The 24460-nt window shown below is 43.9% G+C and overlaps 1 protein-coding gene across 2 annotated transcripts; it reads left to right on the forward strand.

The window, feature by feature from the left end:
- LOC144104037 (15-hydroxyprostaglandin dehydrogenase [NAD(+)]-like) lies at positions 1 to 24209 on the forward strand. 2 transcript variants are annotated; one of them, XM_077636818.1, is made up of 9 exons: positions 1 to 196; positions 2600 to 2727; positions 4766 to 4995; positions 7894 to 8017; positions 11882 to 11988; positions 16092 to 16188; positions 18604 to 18680; positions 22717 to 22868; positions 23972 to 24209. In XM_077636818.1, the coding sequence occupies exons 3-9, from the start codon at positions 4900 to 4902 to the stop codon at positions 24081 to 24083; spliced, it is 765 nt and encodes a 254-aa protein (XP_077492944.1). In that variant the 5' UTR covers positions 1 to 196; positions 2600 to 2727; positions 4766 to 4899; the 3' UTR covers positions 24084 to 24209. The 2 variants fall into 2 exon arrangements, with proteins under 2 accessions (XP_077492944.1, XP_077492945.1); XM_077636819.1 differs by lacking the exon at positions 1 to 196 and having other exon boundaries at positions 2630 to 2727; positions 4891 to 4995.
- Positions 24210 to 24460: the final 251 nt, after the last annotated feature.

Raw genomic sequence — 24460 nt, forward strand, 5'->3', positions numbered from 1 at the left:
GTTGGCATCGACGACGACACGAAACCAGCGTCTCCTGAACACTGCTTGCTTTTGTACAGATCGAACCGTGGAAACCCAGCATTAAGCGCCTTCCACTGGATGAAGGTAACGCACTGGAAACCGCAGTCTGCAGCATCAGTCCTGACGTCACTGCATCAGAACGAGCATCGCCTGAACACTGCTTGCATTTGTGCAGGTTAGTGGTTGTAGAAACCTTTATAAACCACGTATTTTGATTTTAGTCGTAGCCATTGCAAAATTGTTCTCGGTTGTGTATATCCTTGCTCGCCGAAAGGCATCCTATATTTAGTGAGAAAGACCTAGCAAAGTTAAACGAAGAGATAAGATTAGAACTCACTCAATTAAAATAAGAGCTTCAGCAAGAACTGAAAACTACTCCAGCATCATGTTTTGAAATGGATGCACGAAGTGAAATCAGCGAGCTACGCCATGAGCAAGAGAGTTTAACCGAAAGCGTTGAGAATGCACATGCTGAATTTGAAATGCTGAAATAGCAACTTGCCAGTGAACTTAAAAAAAAACGCCAGTGTGAGCATTGAAACAGACAATGTTCAAGCGAAATGTGGAACACTAAAGCAACAATATAAGCACCTTGAAAAGCGAGTGCCATAATTGGAACAATACTTTAGGAATGTGAACGTAGAAATTCAAGGAGCTGTGCAGGAAGCAGAGAAAAAAACATATAAGCAATACTTTCCAAATTTGGAAATGACATCAATGAATAAATCACTGACATCGGCATTGAAAGAAGTCACCGTGCTCCCACCCGTAATGATCGCAAGACAAAAAGCTGTCATTCCGTTTAAGTCCCACGCAAAACACGACAACGCACTCGCAAAAGCCAAGAACACTTGCCTCACAAACTGTGGCATAGGATTTGATGACTCCAAGTAAGTATACATAAATGAACACCTTTTCCCCTTTCTGAAGAGGCTTCTAAGCCTAGACAAACAAAAGAAGATGGAACAAACTGGAAGTTTGTGCGGGTTCGTGATGGGAGAATCATTGCTGCAAACATTAAACGCCAAAAGTTCTTCATGTAGAAAGTAAAAGTGACATCGAAAAGATTCAGTAAGAACACCTTTTCAAGTGTCCAATTTCATCGTTCAGACTGGGATTACAACCTGATGAGGTAAACGATCTTACTACATTTTGAAACAGGAGGTCTTGAGTGGTTTCATTTGAACATTAGATCATGTCGTAATAAAGAAGATATGTTCATTACTTTCCTGAAAAACTTTACATTTTCTTTTGACTTACTCATGCTAACGGCAACATGGTCTACAGCAAAATGTGATGTTAAAACGGACGCAGATTTTAACACATTCCCTTTGAACCGATGGGGAATGCGGAGTGGAGGAGTGCAAATGAACATTAAGGAATGCTTTCAGTGTTGCTTCCTTCAGCAATTCACTATGTTTAACGACTGCATTAAATCTCTTGTCTTTGTTAGTGAGCCCTACATTTTGGTGTTCTTTTCTGGCCGCCGCATGGATGTGTGATTAGTTTTATTTGTTACCTTGAAACACCGCTAGAATTTACAAGCGAGAATAACTGGACATTTATACTAAAGAAGGACTTAAGCATAACTCACCCCCTTCTGAACACAGGGCTCTCTTCGCATGTATTTAGAAACGTGATTCATACTGCCACAAGGATAAAATAAATTCTTCGACGCTAATATATATATATATATATATATATATATATATATATATATATATATATATATATATATATATATATATATATATATATATATATACACACAATAAAAAGACATATAGTTACATTATGCTGTATAACTAAATTTACTCAACTTTAATTATACAGCAGCCGCTGCGGTAGCTCAGTGGTTATGGCACTCGGGTACTGACCCGAAAGACGCGGGTTCGATCCCGACCTCGGCGGTCAAATTTCGATGGAGGCTAAATTCTAGAGCCTGTGTACTGTGCGATGTCAGTGCACGTTAAAGATTCCCACGTAGTCGAAATTATTCCGGAGCCTTCCACTAAGGCGCCCCTCATAGCCGGAGTCGCTTTGGGACGACAAACCCACTTAATTCCGCAGCATCGCTTGTAACGCCACTACTCTCTCGACCAATCCGAATTGTCTCGACACGCGAACGCCAACTACGACGCCGGGTTCTACTCTGTCGCGTTAACGTTAAGCCTGTCGCGTTAAGCCTTAACGCAGTCGCTTTAAAATATGGGCATTTTTAGTTGAACGCTGCTATATTCTATAGATATTTTACCGTATATAGCGATCTAATACGAAGACTGTGAAGGAAAATAGCGCTCGCCACATCTGTAGCTGCTCTTCGGTTGCGGTAATTGAAGTTATTACCTGTTACAGAAACGGAGTGTTTAAGAATAGGAAACCGGTTAACGTTTATCAGTACACTGCAGCAGTGGCCACCCGAGAGGAGACACTCGCTGGATTTCGCTGTCTCTACCTTTCAGCTCACCGTGTGCTGCTGCATTGTAGGACAATGCTACAAAGTTGCGTAGCTAGCATAAAGTGGGGCGTGTCTATCTACGGATCCTTATCACGTACGTTTGTGGACTGCCATCGACAGGCACTACTGATAACCGGAGCGACACATCTAGACTACCCAGCTAGATTCTGCACTGGGCGTCGTCTTCACACATTGTGGTCGCGGCGGATGAAGTGGACGCCTCTCGAATTTCACGCTCTGTTTTTCAGGTTAGTACCCCTGCATTTATTCCGCTCTATTTATTCCATTACATCAGTCATCAACCAGTTTTCGTTCTTACGGTCTTCCTCGATTTAGTACTTCAGAGATTTCATCCAGTTTACCCTCGCGTGTGCCGAAACATGGCGACGCTGTTGGGTATGAAAGTGTACGTACGTACCGCTAGAGGTGGAGGCTCTCATTAGATGTATCGCGAGCGCGGGTTCTTTTTCATTTTTGCGCTGGCTGTGCTCACGAAGCCTCGAATCGCGATTGAGGACACGTCCGGAAAGCTTCAAAGTATGCTGCGGGCCAATTAGCATATGAGCCACCTCGTGAAAGGTGGAGAAAAGCGCTGAAAGAAAAAGAAAAGGACAACTTACTTCAACCAAACGCCGAAATAAGGTTTCGCCTAACAAGTTTATCTAATTATTTAATGCGTATTAATTAGCTATTTTGCTAATAAAAGCAACATTTCAACATACTCATAATAAGCTCAATATATTTTTTGATAGTTGATCACAGTTGTTCTCTTCTCGAGCGAGTTTGTGCATTAGAAACTAGCTTTGAAAATTTTCTGCCGTCGCGGTGGCTCAATCGTTAAGGCGCTCGTCTGCTGACTCGAAAGACGCTGGTTCGATCCCGGCCGCAGCGGCCGCATTTCAATGGAGGCGAAATGCTAGTGCCCCCCCCCCCCTCCACTTCTTGTATTGTGTGATGTCAGTGTGCGTTAAAGGACACCGGGTGGTCGAAATTATCTGGAGCCCTCCGCTACGGCCTATCTGAAAGCCTGAGTCGCTTTGGGACGTCATACCCCCATTAACGAAACTTTTCTTGCATTGCATATTTCCTATGGTGGAAAACCGAGCCTCAGTTCAGTTTGCTGTACCATTGATTGAATACGATTGCTTTTATTTGCTACCTTTCTTTCAACATCTTCTGAGCCTGCTTCAATGAAAATGCTTCAGCCCTCTACGCAAGGGCATCAGACATTTTAAAGCAACTTGCTCGAACCCTTTCGCACGGAGCTTCACTAGATGAAAAATAGAAAAATGCCCGTATGCTGTGTGACGTCAACGTACTTGAATAATCCCAGGTAGTAGAAATTAATCCGGAGCCTTCCTCTACGTCGTCCCAGAAATCACATGTCTTTTCGGGCTTTTAACTTACAAATTTAAAATGAAATTCTTTCCGGGATCCTTCTAATGTATTATTTAAAAAACTAGGCTCTATTTATTCACAGGAACTTAAATAGCGTACTCGAGGTGTGGTAATGACACAGCATTGAAATAAAGTACGTGCATGTAGCAGCAAGATGTTTCATCCGTGTTGGCGATGTTCACGATCGCACCCCCTGCCATGCTCTCCACCCTTCGACTCTCACTGGATACAGCGGTTTCCTTCTCGCCATCTAACACTTCCCCGCCCTCTCTTATCTTGCCCTTTCCCCATCTGCAGTTTTTCTCCTCTCTCCCGAGGCTTCACACACCGCAATCGGAGTTCTAATGCTAACGCCTTAAAAAAAAGCCAGCAGGCGCAGTTTCCGAAATTTAGCCTCGTGTCGTAAAATCGACACGTGCTTGTTCGTTTACGTCGTCTGCTGAGAAACACAGCGCGCTCCCTGACGACCGTGAACAAATAGTGAGAACAGAGCAGCCACGAATATGAGGGATAATTCTACCACCCGTCATGCTGCTTACACAAGGCACGCCGGCTGCTGTCGGTTCAATAAACAAGGGTGCACATGTTTGGATGGCCGCATCAGGACGAACAAGATGCGGTTGGACAGTGCGAATACCCTCGCGCACATTTGTTTTTCTGCGCAAAGCAACCGGAGTGGGAGAGAGGCACGCGGAAAATAATAAGCTTCAAAAGCGCTAACGCTGTACTCGTTGCCTATGTTTTTTTTTCTTTTTCTGGCGGATGCTCCGGGGGCTAGGAAGAACTGTGGAAACACCACATGCATGCATAGCATGGGGCGGACTAGCAAAGCCAGCTGGTCAAAGCAAACCTTTTTTCGGAATTATTTTTTCCGGGGGCCCATTCTAGGCGCTCAGTTTGCTGACTGCGGCGTTGTTTGGCCTGTAAGAAGAAGGTCCTGGTGCATCGAGGCGTTCCGAGTTGTGAGACTCGCGACGACGGAGTAGGTTCCTGGGCTCGGGCTTCTGCTTCAGATCGTGGCCATGAAGGATCTCAAGGGAAAGGTGGCGCTTGTGACGGGTGCTGCGTCAGGTTTCGGAAAGGCTATCGTGGACCTCCTCCTCGAAAAAGGATGCAAGGTAAGGTGATTTGTTTTGACAGTAAGGCCGATTCTAGCCCAGCTTACCATTTTAACAAGTTGTCAACAATGTGCAGGCGACCTTGCGGCTACTACTATATCTTCCTTGCTATGCTTTGAGACCTCTGCGTTGTCACTTGCATACCATAAATCTTCAACGGTGTTGTAACCCGTTCACATGCGATTCTTTGGTTCAGTGATATCAAAATCGCGCCACACCTATTGCCTAATGCAGTTGGCAGTCTGTGCGCTCCCTCTTCTAGCTGGTACTTACCTCTGAAAGAACTGTGAGATAAGAGGGGCGCTCTGACGGGTTTTTCGAAGATGTGTTTTCGCTTCTAAACAAGCGATTTTTTTTCTTCTGCTTGTGAAGATATGTGTTTGTACGATTCGAATTTAGGTTGCATCTTATTTTGACTTGATTATGCATTCTGCCGCGCTGGTATATTTATACATAGACGTCAGAGAGGGTCGATGCCACTTTTCAAAGAGAAAGATCTACAGCAAACAGCACAAAGAAAATTTCGAAACTTAGCGGCGGCAACATATTTTGTCTGCTTTCCTAAGATAGTTGCGAGTTCAAAAATATATTTCATTTCTTGTCACAAATAGTGTTTTGCGCAGGTCTGGAGAGGAGGTAGCGATAAAATGTTTATACGTCAGTCGATTATCGCACCTGTGACAGCGTCGCAGGAGTTGGTTAGCACGGCGCAAACTCACCACAAATTTGCCATGCAGTGATCCGTTTTTTTTTTACATTCGCAACTAAATAGAGGATTTCCTTTGTTGTGAATGTCACTTCCGATAGTGTAGGAAGCTGTAACGGGTAGCAACAGCGTTCACCTTCTGCAAAAAGGAGAAAAGTATCTATAGATGCGCCATACTGTGGGTGCTCACTATACTGTACATTGTGTAAGCCGAACGCTCAACGTCTGTCTTCCTTTTAAAGCAGCGCAGAAAACCCAATAAATTTTATCACATTCGCTGTGCCTCATCCTTACCGGCTACTGACTGAAGCTCTAACCACGTTGAAAAAGAGCTCAAGAATATTCCGCAATCCTTCAAAGCACATTGTAAATAAAAAGTAAAAGTGGTCAGCTGCCGTTTTATTCACTCTTATTATAATTAGCAAAATTCAGGATGCCGGCTTTTTTTCTCCCGCGCGCAAGCGTAAAGTGTACACTTTCAAACTACTCGCCAAACCATAGGCCACTTATTGGGTTCGAGTTGCTTACAGAAGCTGATGTTTAACTTGCTTCGACGCCAGATGAAACGACGTAAACATCACTCGTAGAATTCCTTATAAAATGCATCTGTCCCTGCATATAAAAAACCCAGTGCAGGCACTGCCTGCCTCAGCCTATTCATGGGCTCCCAGTTCTCTTATGCTATTAATTTTGAACACTATAAATGTTGGCGGCAAGAAGCCAGCTTGAAGCGTATTTGTCTTAGATAGATGATCAGATGTTTTCTAAAAAGACAAAAACATGCTCTTATTCTTTGTTATTTAAAAAAATAACTTTCTCCAACGGCGGTGCAGCCTCAGGCTTGCCGCGTACATGTAATCTTGACATAAAATGTTGCCTGAACGAAAGTTGTTTCGCGGCAAAAGTGGGGTAGAATTTCTTCATTAGCAAAACGACTAGTCTATTCTCTGAAACAGAACTGAGTGCATTTTAGATTTTCTTGTCGACATTTTTTACTGTAAAAGCCGCCAGCGGGGCCACTGTTAGTTTTCTATTCAAAAGCCCCGCATACGCTCTCGCCACGGCTACTTCAGCTAAGAAGCGCTTCCATTGCTTCATGCAATACATACTCGCGCCATGACGCCTATAAATGGGAGAGATGGCATCCGGTCATTTTAAAAATCTACAGCGCAAATTTACCAGGAATTGCAGAAAAACAAAGAACAGCGCTGTCCTCTCAGTTTTCCTTTAGTCTTTGTCTAGAAAATGGACATATATGCAGACACGTCGAACCCTTTACAGATATGCGTATTTTTCCATTTCCGCATAATTGTTGCTCCAAATTAAGGCGACATCTTTTAATAAGCAGTAAGACGTAATCGGTAGCCTGCAATAGATAGTACGGTATGCTCCCGTATTTATCAGTTTCTTTAACTGTCTCATGTCTTCCCGCATGTCTTCCCACATGTCTGGCCACATGTCTAACCACGCGTCGGCCCGCATGTCTGCCCGCATGTCTGCCCGCATGTCTGCCCGCATGTCTGACCACATGTCTGACCACATGTCTGACCACATGTCTGACCACATGTCTGACCACATGTCTAACCACATGTCTGCCCGCGTGTTCATCGTATGTCTGCCCGCGTGTCTGCCCGCGTGTCTGCCCGCATGTCTGCCCGCATGTCTGCCCGCATGTCTGCCCGCATGTCTGCCCGCGCGTCTTCCCGCGCGTCTGCCCGCATGCCTTGCCACATGTCTAACCATATGTCTGCCTGCGTGTTCACCACATGTCTGCCGCCCGCATGTCTGCCCCCATGGTAACACGCGCGGAAACACGCGCAGAAGCACGCGATGAGACACACGCGGAAACATGAAAACACATGGAAATACACATCCCTGCAACGTTCGCGCTTTCCGAAATGTAGTCTTCACTAGAAAGCTTTGCCATAAGCCGCCGCGGTGGCTCAGTGGTTATGGTGCTCGGCTGCTGACTCGAAAGACGTGGGTTCGGTCCTGGCCGTGGCGGTCGCATTTCGATGTATGCGAAATGCTAGATGCTCATGTACTGTGCGACGTCAATGCACGTAAAAGAACCACAGGTGGTCGAAATTTCCCGAGCCCTCCACAACGGCATCCCTCAGAGCCTTATTCACTTTGGGCCGTTGAACCCTATAAACCATAACCCAAACTTTTCCCATGAACTGCTTTTACAGGCTGCACTGTTGGACGTGGATTGCGTCGTGGGAAAGCAGACGGCTGCTGAGTTCCAGGCCAAGTATGGAAAGGAAAACTGCATCTTCTTCAGGTGCGACGTCACGGACGACCAGGAGCTTGACGGTGAGATCCGTTTTCTCAAACCAAAGATTAAAGCAATACGCGCGATAAAGACTTGATGTACGGGCACACCACTGCTTCCGCCAGTGTTGCCATACCATGCATACGTATGCCCCCACGAGACGTTAACATTCTTTTGATCGATAGAAAGCATCTCTTACTAAAGCTGTCATTGCTCATTGAAATGCACATTAAATCCCTAGTTACTGCTGCCCTCAACCCTCCTATATACTTGTAAGCCACTTACTCTCAAGTGGCGTAACTTTGGCTATTCATTACTCGCCATGCAACGCTAAGTGGCCCAATCCACACTCTGTCAAGCACAAGCCATAAAGAGAGGAGAGCCGCTGTCATCTCCTAAGAACATTTTACACGTCCGTGGCAATGGAGGCATGACGCCATTAATATTTGAGCATTGTACTGAATAGCCATTTCGAAGAGTCAGAATCGGCCCTAAACACTTTTTCTTAGAAGCGTATAAATGCATAATAAGCGCCCGTCATATCGGCAAAGTGACCGTGGTCCTTCACAAGGAAGTGATAAAATCCTGCACACGAAAGGTGTCAGGCCGGGTGACATGATCTCCCGAGCTCTATTCAACGCGTGTTTACGGGAGGTTCTCACTGAAACGTATTTCGAAAAGTTTGAGGTAAATGTTTACAGAAAATACCTTATTACTATCGGATTCTCTGATCACATTTCCTTGCTAAGTATCTCGGGTTCTAGACAGGCAAACAGAGCGGTGATCTAAAAAGTAATATGAGGAAATCGCAAGTAATGTTAAATAGTCTCAAAAGAGCACAATATTTACGATAGGCAACGAGACATTGGAAGTTGTCAGGCAATACAGATACTGAGGGTAGGTAGTAAGCATTGTTCTTGACCAAAGGAGTGAATTAACTGCGGAGGATAAGAGTTGGATGAAGCGCATTTCTCAGGCATTCTCAGGCCATAAATAGCCGGTTACCAGCATCTCTAAAGAAGGAAGTATGCTACACTTGCATCTTGCCGGAAACCTGGAGGCTATCAACATCATATGATTGAAATTATGTTGAGGGCAGCGCAACGGGCTATGGAAAGTAAAACAATAGGTGTGATGTAAGGGAGATAAAGAGAGCAGAATGGGTGATGGAAAAACGAGATTAAATGCAGTTCAAATCAAGACGTGGGCATGGGTCGTGCGAATGGGAGACAACAGGTGATGCTTTAGAGTGACGAAATATGAATTCTGTAAGAAGTAAAGCGTAGCAGAGGGCGGCAGACACTCAGGAGAAGAATATTATTAAGTTTGTGGTGATCGAGTGGTCGTAGCTGGCACAGGGCAGGTTTAATTGTAGAGATATGGGACAGGCCTTTGTCCTGCAGTTGATGTAATTTGGTTGATTCTGCTGCTAATGCTGATGATGATAGAATTGATTTAGAGTTTGCAAATTCGACGCTCCAAATGTGCTTGATAAAAAATTTATTTCATATTCAAAAGGATGATCACCTGCATATTCTCTATTCGAAAAAAACGAACAAGAAGCTCGAAGTGAACTCCTGCGCAGCCCCCCTTTGGTGAAGATACAAGGCGCGAGCAGTGTTAGAGATGAAATATGTCTGTGTAGTTATCATAGGAAATGAGGGCTTTCATTTCGAAAATTTTCCCAAGCTACTTTGGATCGATCTTATACACTTTATAGCAAACGTAACGGCGTGGGAAAGATCGAGGAACAACAACACAATGAGACACACACTATCGCTTGTATTTGTCTCATTATTCATTTTGTACCGGTTCCTGATGCTGTTTCAGTCGACATGCCGCTCCAGCTAGTCCGAAACCATGTCCTTACGAACTATATCGTCTTAATTTGCCTTCTGTGAAGTTGGAGCGCAGGCAAAAGCCTTTGGAAGCAGTTCATTTTTAGACTCAGAACTTTGACGGGTTGACCGGCAGTAACATTAACCAATGAATTTCAAATTGAAATCCAAATCCAGTATTCAGCATTTTTTTTCTCTTACAAGTCGAAGGAGAAAAATACTAGCACAGGAACAAAAAGCTAAGTCCTCTCTTATTAGCTTCACGAGGTTCCTGCCCCTGCCTTGGCATGGGTTACTTACCAGCAGGCACTGGTATAAAATCTCAATAAAATGCACGATAACAAGATATCATACATGCACTAAAACACAATAAATACCTTGCGTAAATAATTACAAGGTCACCAGAGGTCTCCAGAATATAATTAACAAGAACAATAAAACAAAAATAGGAGCACAGAACATCGGAACGGACATATTGTACACATCGTTATTCATTGTAGAAGTAATAATAAAGATCGTGAAGTTACATGTTTTCTAGTGAAGAATTCTTTTCGTTTTTGCATTGAAGTGTTATGTATATCAGTATTCTGTTCCTCTAAGGGATTCAAGTTCTTCCGCGCATGATACTGCAGTCTGCAAACGTCATGATTTGCACGAGAAAAGGGTATTCATAAGAATTGTCTTTTTCTGATAGAATATGGTGCTTGTAGAGTTCTCCTAATAATACACAGCTTTTGAAAATGTTATGGGTATATTTTATATTTCCTTCAACTCTGACAATGAGGTTGAATTTATGGAAGTGCTGTAAAGGAAGCACATCAAGGGAAGCAAACATTTCCTTCGCAAGGGCGCCACAGAAGTAATTTTCTACGTGACGAATGGCTTTCTTCGGTTATAGGCGATTTTGTTTGTTACTATGGATTAGCTCAGTCCAGATAAGGATCTGGACTACAGCGCTGTTTATTGAATATGCATTAATATACAGCCCTACTGACTATAGCACTCTTTATTAAAAAAGACGTATCACATCAATAAAATAGTTTATTTCTTTAGAATGACAGTGGCTGTATACGGCATAATAATCACACTTCTTTGAAAAAGTATTTAACAACACAAATGCACCTTAAGAATAACACATGTGCGTGAAATTAGTGTCAGCAGGCAATATTTGTGCAATATATGTGTGTGAAATTAGTGTCAGCAGGCAATATTAGTGCAATATAAACTTCAATATGATCACCAGTTTTTGAAGTTGATGATTTTCCCAGGTGGTATATCGATATTAAATGTGTTATTTATTTATTTGTAGGTACTGTCAACTCTCTTTTGAGAGTCTTTACACAGGAAGGATATAAAAAAAAATGTTAGACAACAATAAAGAGCCAACTAAAAAGAAGCATATACATACACTTGAATACGCTGCACATTCATCTCACAAAATATAACACAATATACACAATATAAGAGAACGTACACCCATATTTACGGTGACGTTTGTTTCCTAACTCACCTCCACCATTTGTTCTTGACGAAAATCTCTCCTATTCTTACGTCCTCTTCAAGCAACATGATATGTTAGATCATAAGCTGCCGAATGAAAATATCAGCTTTTTTTTGGATCAGGATTTTCATTATTAAATTTCCACGTGCTAAATTTATATCTGTGCTCTGGTCACTCTGAAAGCTTTCTCTGGATTTATTCGATCACTTGAAGTTGCCTTAACATGAACCGAGATTACTGCACAGAAATCTTTTGCCCTTCTTCAAAATTCTGCTCTCAAGCCCAGGTGCTGACATTGCGACGTCATGGTAACACCGAAACGTCGTGGGCGTAGACCAACTGATCAGCGCACGTTTTTTTTTGTGTGTGTGTGAAAGAAATGCGGCGTAATTGCTTGCACCGCTCACAGGATTTCAAAGGTATTGATATGGGAGCGTGCACTTATAAGTACTAAAAAGAAGCCCAGATCATTCGGCAGCTCTAAAACGAACAGCTTTTCGACTTTGTAGCTGCATCAATCCCCGCTGAAAACTTCTCATGCGACATTTTGCGTTCTTTCCGCACAGATTGCTTCTGCAAAACCAGGGCCTACTTCCGTGCTCTCGACATCGTGATCAACAATGCTGGCATTGAGGGAGAGGCAAAGTGGAAGAAGATATTCGCCATCAACATTGTGAGTGTTTTCGTGAACACCTTATTGTCACCCAGAAGAAGAAACACAAGCGATGATGAGCAACGCGAGAGAAGATAGTGATGATGAGCGATGATGTTGATGAGCAACGCGTGAAATGATTGGCCGGGAGATGGGACCAGTAGGATGGCAGTTGGGTGCCGTGCTTCAGACAAAAAAGCGATAAAAATGCGGAAAGCATGCAACAGGTAAACAAGTGACAGTTTGATAAGGAAGAGAAGATTAGGGCTTCTATTTTTTCTTGTTTTTTTACGGCTAACGACATGGGGCTATTTTATTTTTTTTTTGGCTACAATACCGTTTATGCGAGCTGTCTGGTGTACAGTGTATTTCCCTTCAGTACTTCATGACTGAAAACTGCTGCCTCCCCACTAAAGTGCCGAAATTCTGGCTCTTGACTACACCTCTCCCTTTTCTTTTATTCGCACTTACACCGTGAGGAGTAGAATGCTAAGTTCAAGTTACCTGGGCCGACCTCTCTACCTTTCTTCTCAATGAACTTTAATATCTCTCTGTGCTGATTTTTCAAACCTATCGGAGTGGTGCATAAGGTTAATAATTGAATGCGATTTTGCCCGCTCAGTTCGAGTTTGAGCATCCAGAGAAATGCACTATCGGGGGCAAAAGTGGTTAATAACAGTCTCAGTTGCATGGCTGGCTGCTCTTGTGGCTTGTTTCGGCGGTTACACCAAGCTGGCGTGGCACACTTCGAAACGAATGAAATGTCAGGCCAGGTCCAGATGAAAACGGCCCCCTTTTTGTCAGACTAGATGTCAGGCATTGCCGGAAAGTTGTGGGGTAGTCAAGTTGAAGCACCACTGTCATAGACTACTTTTGCTCCCGATATTGCGTGCGAAGGAAATGTATTGCACATGTACCTGCTACACCAGCTCTTCCAGAAATATTTCAGTGGCTCATGCGAACTAAGGTCTGGATAGTTTCTTTGTGCAATGCTAGCTTGTCGAAGTTTCTATGCACATAGATTCAGTTTGGGTCTTTTGTCTGCATGTGCGGTCATTGGGTTGCAGCGTGAAGAGGTTAAAGGGCTACGAAAACACAATGGTACACGCGTGAACGGGGTTGACGGCGCTGAATTTGAGCAAAAAAGCTGGCTTTCTGAAGGCGATACCAATGCACAGCACGTACGGGGAAAAAACAAAAGGAAGCAACAAGGCAAACAATTTTTCGATAGCTCAACTATCCAGAGGACCTATGCAGCCAGAACACAGGAGTGTGGTGGGAAGCATTTAAAGGCAAAAAAGGAAGTCCATCTTGAACCATTATGGTGTCTCTTAAAATATTCGGTGATGAAAAATGCATACATAAAAGGCGCATTGCGCAGACACTGTGTCGCTAGTTTACAGGGCTAAACAAAATACGACGCGAAGAAAAATTATGAGCTTAAAGTTAGAAGTGACTGTTTTACCTTTTCAACACCCATGTGCCATAGATAACCTATCACTAGCATCAGGTACAAGGTATGTGAACAATCGCGTACTACCTCGATGGAAAGAAACGCGAAGAACACGGCGCCAACATGCCCCGCTGTTGGAATTTATTTTCCCCGCGCTTTTACCTGGATGGCACGAAAAAGACGTTAGGGTCGTCCTAGAATGTATCATGGACGAGTCTAGGGTCTTTTTGCTGTCACCGAACTAAAAGCGCGGTGAAAATAAATTCCAACAGCGGGGCATGTTGGCACCGTGTTCTTCGCGTTTCTTTCTATCGCGGTAGTACCGTATTACTTTAAAGAAATTCTAACGGCGGGTTGTTCGAACAGAGCTTGGACGACTCCCTCGACTCTCTTTGAGCGAGATTTTTTATTGAAGATATAGCGCAGTCCTCTATTCTCTCCCTCCGTTCAGTTTCCTACGAAATAACGTTCGAACTCTACATTCTGGCATCGAACCCGCTCATCACTCAGTCGTCTCCACAGAAACTCGCCCAGAAATGCACCCCTATCTATAACTGCCCAATGATTTTCCGTGAGAGGAACTACAGATGCGCTCAGCTGCTGCATATCCTCGGCGTGAGCCCATATGTGCTAGTGCTCTATGGCGTAATGAACCAGAACCGAACTTCAGGCTTTTAATACCGCACACTATTAGCGGTCCGACGCTACAAGAAGTGTTCTCTGTCGGGAGTGTTTATCCCAATGTCTTTATCCCCTCGTGTAAGACACCAGGTGATAAAAGAATTGGCAGTGGTTTAGCTCTGGTTAAACCTAGAGTGACGCGATAGCTACAGCTGGCCGAGTGGAGCTTGGTCACGTGACCAACCACATGACGAACCACGTGATCAGCCACGGCGCCGCGCCGCCGGCAGCTGCTCCGCATCGCGTGACCAACCACGTGACAGCGTGGTGGCGCAGCCACAGGGTGGCGGCGCCGCCACGGTGAAGGCTCGAAATGCTACCATAATGTTGCTATCGCTACAAAACATTGAGATCCAACCCAACATTGGGAGCCGACCACTGTTACTGTTGCGGGGCGAAGGTCGGCTGAGGGAGCACGGGCGGCTTCGGGTGCAGCGCCGTGTGACCCGGCTCACCATCGCGCGCCTCTAGACACGACAGTAAAGCTCGGAGCCATTTGTGTTTTCATTGCAGAGCATTAGGGGAAGTAAACAGGCTGCCGGGAATAACCCAGCTGAATGGGCTTGCGCGTCAGCTGTGGACGGTGGACTGAAAATGTTGCGTCTCTGTTTCATGGCGGCGCTGTCGACTAGTTCACATTAGCACATCTGGTAGCTTTCAAAGCGCGGCAGTTGTTATGGGAAGGGTAGGCGGTGGAGCAGTAACAGCTTCGCTTGAGGCACTATTTTTAGGGGTGCGGCTGATGGTTATGGTGAGATACAAAACGAGAAACAAAACGCCAGAAGAGGGCGACTCGACTCGAGGGAAAGTAAATTAAACAAAGCAAAAACGGCACCGGTGTTCGAAATCGTTACATGCCGTTGATAGAGACCCGTCATTTTCTGACGGTATCACTTCTCAGCTTGTCACTTCAGTTCTCGACGTCAGACGCAGGAAAGAGCGTAGCCGTTTGGCGACAGTTATGACCATATTTTTTTTTCGTATTGTACAATTCTAAATCTTTACCTCGGGCTTAAGTCCGTTGTAATCTTTCTACCGGTGCGCGTAGAGAGAGTAATTAAACAATTAAGAAGTCGCTAGAGAACACCCGCTTTGTATAAGAAACGTATTCACGAATGAACGTATCTTTTTCGCCTTGTTTGCAAATATTGAAGTCAGTCAATGCTCTTCTTATAAACTACTGGGGCCTTACTGATGCAACGCTCTGTGACCTCTGGTTGCGTTGCCGAAAACAATCGCGTGACCCGTGTATAGCCATTCAAAAGGCAGTGCACATGATACTGGTTGTGGGCGCAGTCAAGAATACGCGTGATTTGGTAATGGGATGGAGGTAAACCTCACCTATAGTTGGACGTTGAAACTGGATGGGCAGATGGAATAATTTATACGCTTTGCGACGATTTTAGTGATGATATACCCGTAGTGATGATCAACCTTGTGCGATAACGCGGGCGTCTCATAGTTGTTTGCCTAAACACGTGGAAGTTTAAGCACCTCAGATGACTTGACCAGTGTGATCAAGCGGCCTGGCACTTTCTTTTCCACGCAAAGTGCTAATCATGCAGCTCGGTCCCGAAGCCTGAAATTCTAATAGAGCTTAGTGAGAATATCTATTAGCTTTTTTTTGAAAAATAAGAGACGTCAACCAGTGAAGAAAGGTTCGTTATTGACGTTTCGGCTTCCACACGGAAGCCTTGTTCACAATCCTCCCAATGTTCACAATAGATAGTGAACAAGGCTTCCGCGTGGAAGCCGAAACGTCAATAACGAACCTTTCTTCACTGGTCGGCGTCTCTTGTTTTTCAAATGTACGCCCCCGGCCAGACGGGATTCCGTCACACGCTCAACTTCAATTTCTATTAGCAGGATTTGGTGCTTGTTATTTGTAGAGCTTTCGTAGAACCCGGCTGATGTTCTCATGTGCACTGAGACTTTCGTGCTATACTTCTGTGCGATGAATCCTAGCCTTTGCATATTCGAAACCTCGCAGGAAGCTGTCTTCTGTGGTATACTACTCGGCTTGAAGTACATGGGCAAGGACAACGGTCAGAAGGGTGGACACATTATCAACGTTGCCTCCGTTGCAGGTGAGCCTGAGATAATGTGTCTTAAAATAGGGACTATATTTGCAGCTGTGTTCTAGTGTAAAGAAAATAAAACTTTAGTCGTTGTATACCTCCTACGTGGCGATTCACGATACACTACTTTGGAACTTTCTCAATTTCGTAAAATACGAAATTGCGACAAAAACGGGAGAAAAAAATGTAAGACGGTATTTTGAATTCCTGTACGGAACCTGCACGGCTTACGGTCAATGCAGTGAGTGATTACACAACTGTCACCGTCATCATCGTCGTCGTCGTCATCGTCATCACCATCAGCCTGACTACGCCCACTGCAGGGCAAATTTCTCTCCCGTGTCTCTCCAATTAACCCTGTCATTTGACAGCTGCGCCCACCGTATGCCCGCACAATTCTTAATATCATCCGCCCACCTAACTTTCTGCCACCCCATGCTACTCTTGCCTTCTCTTGGAATCCACCTCGTTAATCTTAAGGACCAGCGGTTATCTTGCCTTCGCATTACATGCCCTGCCCAAGCCCATTTCTTCCACTCGATTTCGACTAGGATGTCCTTAACCCGCGTTTGTTCCCTCACCCACTCTGCCCGCTTCCGATCTCTTAACGTTACACCTATCATTTTTCTTTCCATGGCTCGCTGCGTTGTCCTTAACTTAAGCTGATTTCTTTTCGTTAGCCTCCACGTTTCTGCCCCGTAGGTGAGTACCGGTAAAATACCCCTGTTGTACACTTTCCTTTTGAGGGTAATTGGTAAACTGCCACTCATGATCTGCGAAAATTTGCCATATGCGCTCCACCCCATTCTTATCCTTCTAGTTATCTCCCTCTCATGATCCGGATCAGCGGTCGCTACCGGCCCTAAGTACACGTATTCCTTTACCACTTCCAGCATCTCGCTGCCAATTGTGAATGGCTGTTCCCGTGCTAGACTGTCGAAAATTAATTTGGTTTTCTGCATGTTAATTTCGAGACCCACCGTTCTGCTCTGCCCGTTTAACTCATTGATCATGCCTTGCAATTCATCTCCTGAGTCACTCGGCAAATCAATGAAACCAGCGAATCACATATTATTTAGGTATTCTCCATTAACTCTTATCCCCAACTGCTCCCAATTCATGCCCCGGAATACCTCCTGTTAACAGGCGGTGAATAGCATTGCCGAGATCGTGTCTCCTTGCCTGACGCCCTTGCTTATTGGAATTTTATTGCTGACTTTATGGAGGACTTCAGTAGCTGTGCAGTTGCTATATATATATATATATATATATATATATATATATATATATATATATATATATATATATATATATATATATATATATATATATATATATATATATATATATATATATACCAGTATTTTTACATAAGGCTCTTATACACCCTGACTACGCAATGACTGGAAGACTGCTGAAATTTCCACTGAGTCGAAAGCTTCTCGTAACCAATCAAGGCTATATATAATTGTTGGTTGTATTCTGCGCATTTCTCTATAAACTGATTGATAGTGTGAATATAATCTATTGTGGTTTATCCTTTACGAAAGCCTGCCTGATCATTTGGTTGATTAAATTCTAAGGTTGCCCTGACTCTATTAGTGATTACCTTAGTAAATACCTTGTAGGCAACGGACATTAACCTGTTAGGTCTGTAATTTTCATGTCCTTGGCGCCTCCTTTCTTATTAAGATAATGTTAGCGTTCTTCCAAGCTCCTGGTACGGTCGAGGTCATAAGGGATTGCGTATACAGGGTGGATAGTTTTTCTTTTTGATGGTGGCGAATTCTAGAAGCCCGTGTGCTGTGCGATGTCAGTGCACGTTAAGGAACCCAAGGTGGTAGAAACTTCCGCAGCCCTTGTCTACGGCGTTCCTTATAGCTTAAGTCGCTATGGGACGTTAAACTCCCCTAAACCATAAAGCATACCATGCCATGCCATGCCATGCCATGCTATACCATACCATACCATACCATACCATACCATACCATACCATACCATACCATACCATACTATACCATACCATAACAAGATTCCCACAAAATGCTACAATGAATTTTCAGAGCTGTTTGTACAATGGGTTTTTACTTTACTGGAACAGACGCTTATAAAGAAAAAAAACAAGCATGCATAAAAGAGCATTGAATTTTGTGATTGAATTAAAATAAAAATCTCTGCATGGAGGCATGCTAGGCAGGTCTTGGGGAAACGCGCTTGTCTGGTTTTTACTATCCTTTCAATTACAGATAGGCTAGTGCGCTCCTAGATGGTGCAAGCTGTTTGATAGTTTCTTTGGAGGCCACACATTCCAGTTGCACATTTTGCAGGTCGAAGAGTTAACATTTCGGCGTTCTTTTGCTGTCGATCCTAGTTTGATATTTACGCTCTCTCTCTGCGCTGCTTGAACCCCGGACACTTGTCCAGGCTTGCAGGTAATGGCGCCTATACCTGCCTACAATACATCCAAGACTGCTGTGGTGGCCATGACTAGGGCCTTTGGGGTGAGTGTAAAAAGAAGTGCTTGACACGCATTGAGTCGCCCAACGCTTCTTTACGCTTGAAGTTTGTCGATCAAACTAGAATTATCAAGTTCGTTTCGTTTAACGCTTTTTGTCTGTTTACTGTTAGGCGAGAAAATAGAATATTCTTCGTTTTAAACCGCATTTATTTTCCTGAAGAATCGAGAACAAATTTCCTTTTAATTTTTAGCTTCGGTAGTGCAAAGTAATGAATGTGTACATCCGTGGGCCATTTTTTTGTTGTGATCGAACTGGTAGCCTTCATCTTCCAAAAGTGTTATTAGGTGTAGTGCTGGCGACAATGAGCCCTACACTTTTCTAATAAATGTTTTTCACGACGTGCTCGGCATCAGGTCTTTAACCATGCATTGCTAAAACAATATTCTGGCATATTTGTCCATTTTCACTCGTGGTTACCACCCCTAGAACCTGATACTTCCGGAATTCCCTGGTCCGCCTCTGGCCATGCAGCGCAAGCGTATTAACTACCGTGTCATGCATTGGTAGTTATACCTCTGGGACCGCTGCAGTGGTATAGTGGTCTTAGCATCCACCTCGCATGCGGGACGTGCGGAGTTCAATTTCCCAGTGTTGCCGGGCACCCACCGGTAATACAATAAGTATAAGCTTTCCCCTGCCCGGAACTCGGCTTATCTGGGTTTAAATGCTTGGTAAATGTGTGTTTGACCCCTACTCGCGTAGACGAAAGTACTTTGTCTCATGGCGCTCTTTGCGCAAAGCTGTCCTGATGCCAAAAAAGCAGATCGTCATCATTATACAACTTCTACCAGATGCGTATAAATTCATCCGAAATACCTTTGTTTAAAAACTGTCACGCTCGCGCAGAAGCTTACGAGCTGTAATAAGCTGCGAAAACAAAGTGAGAACAACTTGAGCTGTGGTCCTCACCTTCTATCCACATTATAAAAAAAAATACCAAGAACTCGAGGAATTGAATCCTAGCCGCAGCGGTCTCGTTTCAAGGAAAGCAAAATGAAAAAAAAAACGCCTGTATGCAGTGTGAAATGAGCGCGCTTTAAAGAACCCCAGGTAAACAAAAATAATCCTGAGCCCTCCACAGTAGCGCCCCTTCAGCACTGGTGCACCTTGATGGTGATAAACCCCACTTACCACTCCTTACAGATAAATATAATCATGAGCGTCATAATAAGAATCGCTTTATTTATTTGTAAACTACAAAGAATGCGATGCTTTACTTAACAAAACCTAACTTAAAAGCAGCAGCCAAGAAACTTCGTATAGAAGCTCATTTTCCGAAAAGGGGTTAAACTAAGCGACAGCGTAGCTATCGTTTTCTAATTAGCGAACGGAAAAGGCGCGCCCTCTGAGCTCACTGTTATATAGGTTTCTGAATTTTTGAACATTGAATGATCTTGCTAGTTGGCGCTTGTAACGTACTTTTCCGACTCGCTGCAATCATCGTTCGTCCTTACCCTTTCCTTTCTCTGCTTGCTTCCAGCGATAGTCCTTGTATGTCTTAATTTGTGCCTGCATCCAGTGCGGTGTGTCCGGAACGGAATCGTTAGACAGAACTCTTTTGCCATGAACTGTCTAGCCAGAGAAATTTTGAAGCCCTTTCTTACATAAGATATCGCTTTACGTGAAAAGATTGCTGGCAAGTATGCTGTTGAAGTGGTCTTTTCTGCACCGTGTAAACTTTCTAAGCTGTGCACTTAAGTGGCAAGGACGAACTCAATACAGGCGACTTGCGGAAAGGAGCAATCAAAAATGCATGTTTTATGCTCGGCAGCAGTCCTTTTTTAAAACTCCGCTTAGCTGTGGTCGTTTTTACATTGGGCAAACCGGTAGGTGCGTAAACGAATGCTTACGAGAGCTCCTGAGTTTCTTGGATGCCTCCGGAGAGGCACATCCGCCGCCTTATTGTCACATGTAGTTGCAAGGATTGCTACCAAAAGTTCAGTGACCTTGCGATTAACGGAAGAGGAAAGAGACAACTTCACAGAGAAATCGTCGAGACAGTCGCTGTCCTACGCTCGCAGCCAGGCGAATGTGTCAGCTCAACCTCTGTTGCCGTACTCCACAAAGAATAGTGGTTCTTTTGCACGTGAAAATTACGCTGATTTTTAGTGCGGTAGAACTACCGGGTGCATTTTCCGATCTCTGGATAAGTACAAACTTGGTCAAAAGACTTAAGGCCACAGCGTTCAGCTGCAGCGAAGTGAATGTCCTGGAATGCTCCATGTAGCGGATCACTCAAAACACAGGTCAAGCAGGAAGCTTCACTACCGCAAGAAAAAAACTTTCTGCTAGCATTTCAAGGTCGTTCGGTCTTGAATAGTGTCGTAATGGCTCTGTTATACGGCTGTAGCGAAAAGCCTTCGGCCTTGAGACTTTTGACTAAGGCTGTACGTCCCGGAAGCATTCTCTGTGGCAGGTGGCCCATCTGTCCACCGGGTCGTGGGCAACATGCCAGGTGTATACACCTGGCAGGCCTTAGTGAAAGGAACACCTGGGTGAAGGTCTTCAAAGTAAATGCCCTCATGGTAAAGGCCTTTCGGTCAAAAAGCGTTCAGGCCAAAAGCCTTATGCTAAAGGCCATTAGGTTGAATGTCTTTATGGTAAATGCCTCGCAAGTAAAGACCTTTAGGCCAAAAACCCTGATGGTAGAGGCGTTTAGGCTTTAGGTCAAAGGCCTTCATGATAAATGCTTTCTAGATAAAGCCATTCTTGGTTAAGGCGTTTAGGTCAAAGGCCTTTACGTTAAATGCCTTCATGGTAAATGCCTTCCGGGTAAAAGCCTTTAGGTAGAAGGCACTTAAGATAGAGCTAGGCCTTTAGGTCAAAGGCTTTTTGGCGTGAAGGAATTTGGGTGAATGCTTTAATGGGAAATACTTTCCGGTTGAAGGCGTTTAGGTAAAATGCATTTATGATTAAGACGTTCAGGTCAAATTTCTTCAGCACGTAAGGAGCTCAAGTGTCTACCGTAACTAGTGCAACTGCACAATATTCCGCGCTTAGTCATGCTAAACCGTCTGCTATTTTTTTCCGTTGATCCCTTCCACGTGAGGTACCTTGTTATTCTTCGTTTTAAAAAAAGATTCTGCCACTTCATTCGTACTTTCACTCTCACCTAGTGATCGCTTTTCGGAGTCCATGTGCGTTTAGCCTATAAATGCCCCACTGTTTTCATAAATGTTCACTTACTAGTCCCGCTTTTTATCGCCCACTAACTCCGTCACGTGCCTTGTGCGGTTTTTCCTTCTATTAAGTGGTTCATAGGCAGCCCAGGAAATATTTTCATAAGCTGAAGTAGCCTTGTCACTGAATACATCAGAGTGGATATGAGCGTGCAAATCATTGAGCATTTCAGGGTGCATAATTTCAGGCATATGTTTCCTACCCACGAGATAGACGGCACGTTATTTTAAGAAGTACATCATTTGAAGTCATTCCAGCTCTTGAAACAGGCTGGCTTAAGCGTTGTAGAGAATTGAAACTATGTACCAGGGATTGTATTGCAGTTGTTTTCGTGCTTAACCTGACAGAAAAACTTCTTGCGCGTCACAGCCATCTTTCGGCTGATAAAAGCGAAACCGGAACGCACCAAAAAGAAATTCAATTATGAATTGCTTAGCGGTCGTAGGAGCATACCACAGGGTTATCTGTGTAAGTATACTAATGGAAACCCATCATTTGAAAGAAAACATGCAAGCAAACTTTTGATGTCTGTACTCCTTCAAAGCTGTCGCTTTAAAGAAACTGCTGCTGGATCAGATGGCTGAGTGATGATAATGACGCAGGCTTGATTCTCAAATCAACATTTGACGCCCTTTTGTGTAACCGTGTGACATTGTGTGGTATTGTATTGATATTGTAACATTGAGATATTGGAAAAGAAAGACAGTGGGTTCCTGCTCTGAAGCGATTGTTTTTCAGTCTCAAATGTTCCTGTATCCTCCGTATACTATGAGGGATAGTAGTGAAGCTACAAGAACTGCAAGCAATGATGTCCCTGCCTTTGTATTGTGTGGCGCAGAGTGACCTGTACTTGAACCGCCACGGCGTCAAAGTGAACTGCATCTGCCCCGACCCGATGAACACGCCTCTGTGGTGGGGCATATCCTCCTTCTGCAAGACGCAGAAAGAGTGCACCGAAGTGGCCTTGCACTACGACAAGCGTGTCATGCCGTACGTCCCACGTCACTTCCTGCTTGTCCTACGTCATTTCCTTTGCAATAGAGAAGACACCACAAAACAGCCCTTGCAGCCAGTATTAGGTCGCTGTTTAAAAGATATCGCTACCTAACACAGGACAAAGAAGAATACGGCACGCGTTGATCACAGGGGCTGTGAAAAGTAAATAGAAGACAATATTAGCGAAGAAAATTATTTTCAACGCACTTACTTCACGCATCACAGAATAGATTGCCTAATTGTGATTGTGCGAATTACTGAGTGCACTGATAAATTTCGGCCTTTACGCTATGAATTCGAAGTAATTTTTTTTTCATAGAGTCGACTCCCTTTATTTTTGACGGCGGGTGTATGTCTTTTCTTTGTTCTGTGTTCGGTTGTGCCATTTTATAAAAATATCTATGCAAAAGTACCAGCTTGGTCAATCTAACGTTTTTCTTCGATGGTCCATTCTGATCCTGCACTTATGAATTCTGATAGTGAAAAACGGTGAAAGATCTGCAGTTGATAATATCCGAATACCTGCAGACTGGGCGTTCGCGTTTTGTACTGGTGGTCAACTATTGACTATAGGCTCCAAATTTAATCTGTTTCCTTCAGCCTCCGATATTTCAACACCGTAAGCAAACCATTGAAGGAAATTAGGCAGTGGCATCTGCATTATTAAGGCTGAATACCAAGCCACTGTTCCGACCAAGTACTGTGCCTGAAAAAAAAATTAGCCAACATTTTAAACACCCATGATTAGAGCTGCTTGCTTTTGCGACTGCATATATCTGAGTGTATATTGCACACAGGAAATATGTTACGAAGTTTTCCTCATCCAGAAGGGCAGTTAGGGTGGACTAAATCAAGGTATAATTTTTTTGCCTGGATAAGAACACTTCGACACGCGAAAACTGCTGTTCATCAACCGCCTAATTTGCTGCAAAGAAAGAACGGAAATTGGCAACGTTCAGGTTAAAAGTCACCGTTTGTTGTAGTGATTATCAACTTTTTTCATGATATTGGAACGTTCGAAACAATGTACAGGAAATTATATTTAGTGAGCGTATCAGATGTTTACCTTATATTGATTTTTCTGCCCTTTGTTTCAGTGTCGAGCACGTTGCCAAAGGCATTGTGAAGATTTTGGAAGACGACAAAAATGGCTCCGCCCTGATGGCCCTCCACGGCCAAGAACTCAAGTACTTCGAATTTCAGAAGTGATTTACCAAGTGCCAATTTATGCACCAGCACTGGATTGGTATTTATAGCTTGCCAATGGTACTGTGTTTTCTAGAAGAGTGACCTGCAACACGAACCCAGAGCCGAATAAAAGTTGTAAATAATTTTTTTGCTTGCAGCTGTCTATAAGCTAGTATTGAGATGGCGAAAAAACACCGAAAATGGCGTTGTTACTGTGCCATATAAGGTCGACAGCCATATTTGTTGCACGGAAATGGACACTGGCTTGGCTTGACGGTGACTGGTAGTCTTCAGCTGACATGAAGTGCACAAGTAAGCGCGATAACAAAGCGAAAGTTTGAACCGTGTAAAGGTTGCACATATGGTAGATAGATTTATTCCGAGTATTCTTGTGAGAA

Source organism: Amblyomma americanum, chromosome 9 (genome assembly GCF_052857255.1).
Source record: "Amblyomma americanum isolate KBUSLIRL-KWMA chromosome 9, ASM5285725v1, whole genome shotgun sequence".
In the NCBI taxonomy this organism is placed as follows: Eukaryota; Metazoa; Arthropoda; class Arachnida; order Ixodida; family Ixodidae; genus Amblyomma; species Amblyomma americanum.

What these genes read in the sequence shown, in the direction of transcription:
- LOC144104037 (XM_077636818.1), top strand. Translation starts at nt 4,900, where the DNA reads ATGAAGGATCTCAAGGGAAAGGTGGCGCTTGTGACGGGTGCTGCGTCA. An exon ending in AGATATTCGCCATCAACATT is followed by an intron (nt 11,989 to 16,091) that starts GTGAGTGTTTTC and finishes GAAACCTCGCAG; the next exon opens with GAAGCTGTCTTCTGTGGTAT. An exon ending in CCATGACTAGGGCCTTTGGG is followed by an intron (nt 18,681 to 22,716) that starts GTGAGTGTAAAA and finishes TGTGTGGCGCAG; the next exon opens with AGTGACCTGTACTTGAACCG.